The 7,672-nt window shown below is 35.3% G+C and overlaps 1 protein-coding gene across 2 annotated transcripts in view; it reads right to left on the reverse strand.

The window, feature by feature from the left end:
* Positions 1–7,672, reverse strand: part of TBC1D15 (TBC1 domain family, member 15) — a 137,493-nt gene that overhangs the window by 23,815 nt on the left and 106,006 nt on the right. For both annotated transcript variants that reach the window (XM_006882569.1, XM_006882570.1), the window contains one exon: positions 3,297–3,397. In XM_006882569.1, the coding sequence (XP_006882631.1) occupies positions 3,297–3,397 (101 nt within the window). The remainder of the gene's footprint in view (positions 1–3,296; positions 3,398–7,672) is intronic.

Here is a 7,672-nt window from a genome sequence, read left to right on the forward strand (position 1 = left end):
TTTAATTTTAAATATGATAAACATTAACAGATATAATGTTAAAACCACTTAAAGTTCTTCAGAGTTTTCAGTAATATTTTTTTTATTATTTTATTATTTTTGTGTGAGTGTACCGTCAAATCAGATCTGACTGGTACAGGAGGAGATTGTCCCTCCTTCCCCGGCAGAGCATCTGGTAGATTTGAACCGTGGGCCTCTGGGATTGTATTTGCAGCTCCTTACCACTAGGCCACCGGAGCTCCCCAAGTTTTCAGTAATATTAAAGAGTACGAAGAAGTCACAAGGCCACAAGGTTTAAGAACTGCTGTGGTTTACACACTCTAAAACAACCCAGAAAGTTTAGTAATCTGTCTTGGAAAAAGCCTGAATGTCTCTTAGAAGCAAGGTTGCTAAGATTTTTTGTCATGTACTTTGGACATGTTATCAGAAAGGACCAGGTCCTTGGGAAAGATATCATGTGTGGTAAAGAGGAAGGTCAGTAAAAAAAGATGACCTTTAATAAGAGAGAATGATACAACAAAGCAATGGGCTCCAAAAAAGGCAATGATTGTGCAGATGGCAGAAGAGTGGGCTGTATTTCATTGAGTCACTATTATTAAGTACCTACCAGTAATTATCAACTAAATTAATTAATTATATTCCTAACCAGCAAAACATGCTCCAAAAGGATTTTTAGATGACTCCTATCCCCTTAACTCATGTCTCTGTCACATTTATCTCATTCTCCCTTTGCTGAACTACTTAGCTAGCCTTTGTGAAAAGCCTGTAAACACAAAATTTTGGTACTACACATTAGAGTACAAGAAAAGAGCTTTATTAGTAGATTACAAGGAATTCTTTTTTGGTGAAAAATATATTTTAAAGGCTACTGTTTTTGTTATTAGAAGCCACTGAGTCTACAACAACTCCTAGAGACCTCATAAAAATGAAGAACCCCTAGATGGCAGTTACCAACCTCAAAAAAATTACATACATAAAATCATTATGCATACATATTTATCATTACAATTACAGAAGAAGTCTTTTGTCTATCAATTGTCTTCTCTAGGGACAACTATTTTTTGTTAACCCCACTCCCAACAGAAGAGGGTGTTGGGGTATATCTATAAATATGTAGAAGGACGAGACAGGAAGAGAAAAAGGAAAGAAGTAACATGATATGGTAAAACAGATGTTGGGTGAAAAAGAGTTCACCAGACCCATACTTTGTGAATATGTTGGAAAAAAGGCATACATCTAGCCCTAAATTAGAAATTAGTTAAGTATCAATTTTATGTACATTTGGTTCAACAATTACAAAAGAAATGAAAACTTACATGAAGTAAAACGAAAAACAAAATAAACAAGGAATTAAGCAGTAGCAAGACAAATTTAGGAAACTGACACAATAGCAATGCCATGAAAATAATCTTAAAGATTATTTTGAATACTAAATATTGCCTTTCCATTCAAATAATGTAGAGGGGAAAAAGTTTCTAAACAATATACTAAGAGAGATCTTTTTAGAATAAAGACTAAGAAAAAAATCCCCAGATGATCCTTAATAAAAAAGGCAAAGAGAATGTTTCCTATGTAGGAAAAAAAGAAATTCAACTACTATCAATGTCCAAAAAAATGTTTTTATATCTGAAATCTAACGTGCATGCACACCCATACACATACATATGTACATAGGCATAGAAGTAATTGGCATGACATTAGCTTAGTTTCATTACAAACTATTACTTTAAGAAACTAAATCCAGTATGTTCATGTTAATTTTTTCTGGGATACTTGCTATATAAATAGGCCTAAATAATATACTGGGGAAATATTCTAGTTTTTATCCTACAAAAATCTAACCATCACCTCAAATCAAGTACTAGCAAAACTCTGGGAAGCTACCAAAGAAGGACATAATGCTTTTATAAAAAATGTACTATGTTTAGTAGAAGAAGGATAAACAAGGAAAACACAAAAAAGTAAGCAGTAGTGTTTATATATTTACTGTGAGTTGTACAAACCTTTGTAACAAATGCCTCAGGTTTCTAAAGCACTTGGGAATAATTGGAACTAAGGCAGGCAAATCAGAAAGAAAAAAAAAAGAAAGAAAAACAAACTATGATATTACCGTATTACTGCAATTACTAGCCCTTACAAATAAACCAAAAATATTAATTCATAGTAGAAGACTAAATAATTTGAATACTTATGACCATAACAGTAACAGAACATCTCAAAACAACAATTTATCAAACATACATTTGTAAAAAGACTAGAAGTGAGGACGAGTTGATGTATGAACTAGAGATGTGATAAAGTAATAGATCAAAGAGGGAAAAATTAAAGGGAAAGAAAAAAATAGAGCAAGGGAAAAGCACAGAAGAAAAGAAAAAGAAGAGTACCATTTGCAAATTTCTTCGTTTCTCAAAAATCCTGAGTTAAACCCAGAGCTGAACATTTTCAATGTTAAACACGGAATCATTTTATTAAAGTTATTATGGATTCTGTTTTTATCCCCTTGCAAGAAGACCATTTCAATTATATGACTTCAGTGTCCAGCATCAAATCTACTACTGTTGTTTGGAAAAGCACTGTAGCCTATACAGTCAGGGCTTTAATTATTAAATGCCTTTCTCTACTGTTAGCATTCTCTGTCTTTTCTTCTTTTCAGCAAATTACTTGAATTGACCTTTCTAGTTCATTTCTCTATTAATGCCATCTTTGTATTACTGCTCCAGAACTCTTGCCATCAAAGATATACTACAAGAAAAATATGCTTTGTATAATTTAGGTGTGTGTAGACAACTAACAAGCATTCATTTGTGGAAAAGTAATGTGTTACCAAAAAAAGTGTCAGAGTTACAAATAATTCAAAAAAATCTGAAGAAAAATCAGTTGCTTCAATGGCAAAATCCATGATGTTTACAAGAGGTAAGCTTATTATTCAGAATATCCAAGTTTAATCTTGGAATGACACAAAAATTCAATCACTTTATAAGAATTGAAACTATTTTTATCAATATTCTACAATGACTCATAGCTCTTTTTGAAAACACAAGTATTTACAGATATTAAATTCTTATTACTCTATGCTGCAGGCAGGCACTTCCTACCTACTTTTTGTATATTAAAAATACTGTAATTTCCAGCTGTCTTGGAAAACTACTTAAGAAAATGATGACGAAACAGTAATTTTTTTATTTTTCACATTTCATCATATACAGCTAAATATAAAAATCAATCTTCTATATTAAGATTATACAACTAAAATATTCAAAATTAGTTTGAATAAAGAAAGGAACTTCTATTCTTACCATCTGGTCCATGTATGATGCAAAGCACCAAAAGGCATCCACTTCATTTTCCATCACATATAAAAGAGGGGAAAGTAAGTCACTCATTCCTTGCACATATCCTAAGAAAAGAAAATAATGTGTATGGAAAACCCCAAGCTTTAAGTATTTTTCATGTATCTCAAAACCATATGACCTACATCTTTTTTGCTTTGGGAAACTGACTGCTATTAAGGGGGCTGAAGTTGTCTAGCAACCAGGTGAAAAAAGACTAGTTTTTATAGTTGTTACAGATAAAAATGTCAAGCATTAGAGATGGAAATATATTTATCAGAGTACATACCACAATGAGTAGTAATATTTCAAACAAAACAAAACATCAAGGGTGCTAAGGACAGAATCAAAGGAATACCGTTTATTATGAGTCATATCATCAGTTCTGATTGTACATTCATATGTACAACAGAACAAAACCCTGCCCAATACTGTCATCCTCACAGGTTCTTTAATCCTGTAACTGTTGCAGACAGTAAGACAACCTAGCTCTTTGAAAGTCTTCCTTTCCTCTACTTTTCCATGTATGATGTCATTCTCCCAGAACTGTCCCCTTCTCATAAGAAGCACAAAAAAAAGTGAGTGTGTTTTCACCATCCATGGCTCAAAGAAGCACCCTGGATGCACATCCTCCTAGACAGGTCTCTCTGTTCTTTTGGAAGTTTCTCCCAGCACCACATTTCAGAACCTTGATTCTTTGGTCTTCTTTACTTATTTGTCTAATTTTCACAGGCATATAAAACCTGAAAATGTCAATGGTAGAGTCAGGCTTACTATCTTTCTTTTCATGCTGTTATAATTTCTCAACTGTGACACAAGAGTATGAGATTTTTTTAACAAAAAAAGTAAATTAACAAATAAGTCTGCTCAGTTAAAAATGAAACTTGGGACTTGCTTTTCACCTAAACCTGATCTTTCAACTAAACTTGTCTGTTAACACCACTTTATATGATCCTGTTGTACAATGGGTTGTCAGAATAGATTTCCTAGCCCACTGCTTTTGATTTCAGTCATATGGGTATGTACACGGATACACTACTAAAGAGGAGATTGGTCAGTTTTATCATCCCACCAGCCCTAAGATGTGAAGGGTGAGAATCAGAAGATGAGAATCCTACTACCAACAGAAAAAAAAAATAAGAGAATATAAATACTAAATGTCCTTCAGGGCCAGAGCTATCTGCTCTAGTAAGACATGAACCAAGAAGATAGCAGCAACAACATCAGTAAAGAACCAGAGATGGACATGAGGCAGAGTTACCTTGGAACTGCAATCTACACAGGCTCCTGGAAGCCAAAAAGTTTCACTTTCATTTGCTAGAAAACATGGAAGAGTGCAGTAGCATAACTGGTAGGACAAAGAGAGTTTTGTAACATGGATCTAAAGTTGCGAAACTGAAGATCAAAGGATTTGTGAGGACACTTTAAAAAATTATCCTGAGTAAGAAACCACAGCTGAAGTCCCTAGGGTTTGAAAATAATGCCAAGACCTCTTTGAGAAAATGAGTTGTCAAAATATTGACTCAGTCTAACACCACACACCCACAATGGAATCTGCTGCTGGTGGAGCATGCCGGGAGACACTGGACTTTCAGTGAGGTACTTTGTGAGGGGTCACTGTTGTTTCGCTAGAAGATGTGGGACCCCTTAAGCTCAATAAGAAGACAGCAAGAGAGCTGGAGCTCATTCTCCAAGAGAAAACCAGGGCTTCCTGGTTTTCCAATCAGGTCTCTGCACTCCACCCTGCATCTTCTCACATCCAGTTACCTGCCTTTACCCTGGGGCACCATGGGCTGGCCTAGCTGTGGTAGCTGTCAGACAAAGGAGGCTATTTTCACAGGCCATTTCTCTACTGAACTGAAGTAGAATCTCCGTTGGGTCAAAAGGGAGTGAGAAACCCACAAAGGGTAGCTGTTCCACTCTCTTCTGGAGCAGTGACTTCAAATCAAGAACCTGCTATTGCCTCAGGCACGAAAAACTCTATTACAGCAATGTCACCTAGGAAGCAGGCTACCTCAACCCCTACACAAGTCCAAAGCAAAATGTCACCCAAAAAAAGTGACACATTATCAATGGATTTCCTGAAGCCAGAAAGTCTGATGAAACTTTCTGACACAGAATTTATAAGAACAATGATTAAATATTTTCAATGGGTGAAAGATGCACTTAAAGAATTATAAAACACTGCAAGCAAAAACCAAGACGAGCTTAAAAAAAAACCAATCCAAAACAATGCAGATAATATGAGGGGTTAGAGGCTCTGGAAAATTAAGAAACTGCAATTCAAAATATGAGGACCAATGTTTCAGAAACTTTCAACATGATGGAGGGACACATGAACAGGGCTGAAGAGATGGAACACAGAATGAGTGAAATAGAAGACAGATTTATCACCACTGAAACTGCTAGAACAAAAAGCAAAATAAAAAAGGAAGAGGAAAAAAGAAAACCTAAGAAGAATGTGGGACACCATCAAGAGAAATAACATGTGCATCATCAGAATCCCAGAACAGGAAGAAGTAACTAAAAGCATAAAAAAAAACTTATTAGGGGCTCGCTTTGGCAGCACATATACTAAAATTGGAACGATACAGAGAAGATTAGCATGGCCCCTGCGCAAGGATGACATGCAAATTCGTGAAGCGTTCCATATTTTCGACCCTGAAAATAACCAGTCTGTAACGAAGGCCAACTCCTTTCATCTACAATTGTCGTCTTTGGATACAAAGCTAAGTGGATTGTCCTTATGGAGGGACTGTTTAAAAAGAGGCAGGGAAAAGAAAATGGAAAAAAAACTTATTAGAAGAAAACTTTCCAGGCATAATGAAGAATAAGATAATATATATTTAAGAAGCTGAGGAAACACTATATAGAATAGACCCCACGGAAAGACACCAAGACATACATAGTTAAATTTGCCAGAAGCAAAGGTAAGAAGAAAATTCTGAAAGCAGTGATGGAGAAACAAAAAGTAACCTATAAGGGAGAGCAAATAAAGATTAAACGCCAATTTCTCAGAAAAAACAATGTGAGAAAGAAGACAATGGAACAATATGTACTGAACACTCAAAGAACACAACTAGCAATCAAGAATATTTTAGCTAGCAAAACTGTCCATCAAATATGAAGAAGAGATCAAGATATTTTCAGAAAACAGAATTTTAGGGAGTTTGTAAAAACAAGACCAGTGCTGCAGTAAACACTGAGAGACGTCCTTCTTACAGGAGTGTAACAGAAAGCAGGACGGTACAAATTTACTAGCAGCAACACCAAAAAGAACTCATTAAATGATAGCAACAAAACCTTGTTTCTCAATACACACACTGAATGTAAGTGATTTAAATGCACTGCTGAAGAGAAAAAGAGTAACAGATTGGATTAAAAAAAAAAACCCAAACAACAAAATCCAATAACATTCTGTCTACAAGAGACTCACTTGAAAAATGAAGATAAAAACAGACCAAAAACAAAATGGTGGAAAAAATATACCAAGCAAATGGCAACCAGAAAAAGCAGGAACAGAGGTATTAATCTCAGGTAAAATAGATTTCAATGCAGAAACAATCACAAAGGACAAGGAAGGTCACTACATAATACTTAAAAGGTCAATAGAACAAGAGGATATAACAATAATAAATATCTATGCACCAAATTAAAGATCTGCAAAGTATATAAAACAAACATTAATAAAACTAAAAAAGGAAATAGACAACACAACTATAGTAGTTGGTGACTTCAATATACCACTCTCAAGAAGACACAATTTCCAGAAAGAAACTCAACAAAGACACTGAAGAATTAAACTACACAATAAAACCAACTCAATTTCTTGGATATTTATAAGCTAATACAAAAAAAAGCAAAGTTGAGTCATCTGCATAACGCAGATTGTTGATAGATTGTCCACCAATCCTAACACCACGCTTCTCCTCATAGAGCCCAGCCTCTCGGATTATCTGCTCTGCATACAGGCTGAAAAGGTATGGAGATAGGACATATCCCTGGCGTACACCCTTCCCAATTTTGAACCATGTAGTGTTGCCCTGCTCTGTTCTGACGACTGCATCTTGGTCCAAGTATAGGTTTCACATTAGCACAATTAAATTTTCTGGTATTCCCATTCTTCTCAGAGTCAGCCACAGTTTGTTATGATCCACACAGTCAAATGCCTTTGCATCATCAATGAAACACAGATAGACATTCTTCTCGTACTATCTGCTTTCAGCTAAGATCCATCTAACATCAGCTACAATATCCCTAGTACCACGACCCCTTCTAAACCCAGCATGGACTTCTGGCAGTTCTCTGCTGATGTACTGTTCCAGTCGTTTTGGGATAATCTC

The sequence above is a fragment of the Elephantulus edwardii genome, unplaced genomic scaffold, assembly GCF_000299155.1.
Source record: "Elephantulus edwardii isolate Elephantulus edwardi_28Jun2011 unplaced genomic scaffold, EleEdw1.0 scaffold00021, whole genome shotgun sequence".
In the NCBI taxonomy this organism is placed as follows: domain Eukaryota; kingdom Metazoa; phylum Chordata; class Mammalia; order Macroscelidea; family Macroscelididae; genus Elephantulus; species Elephantulus edwardii.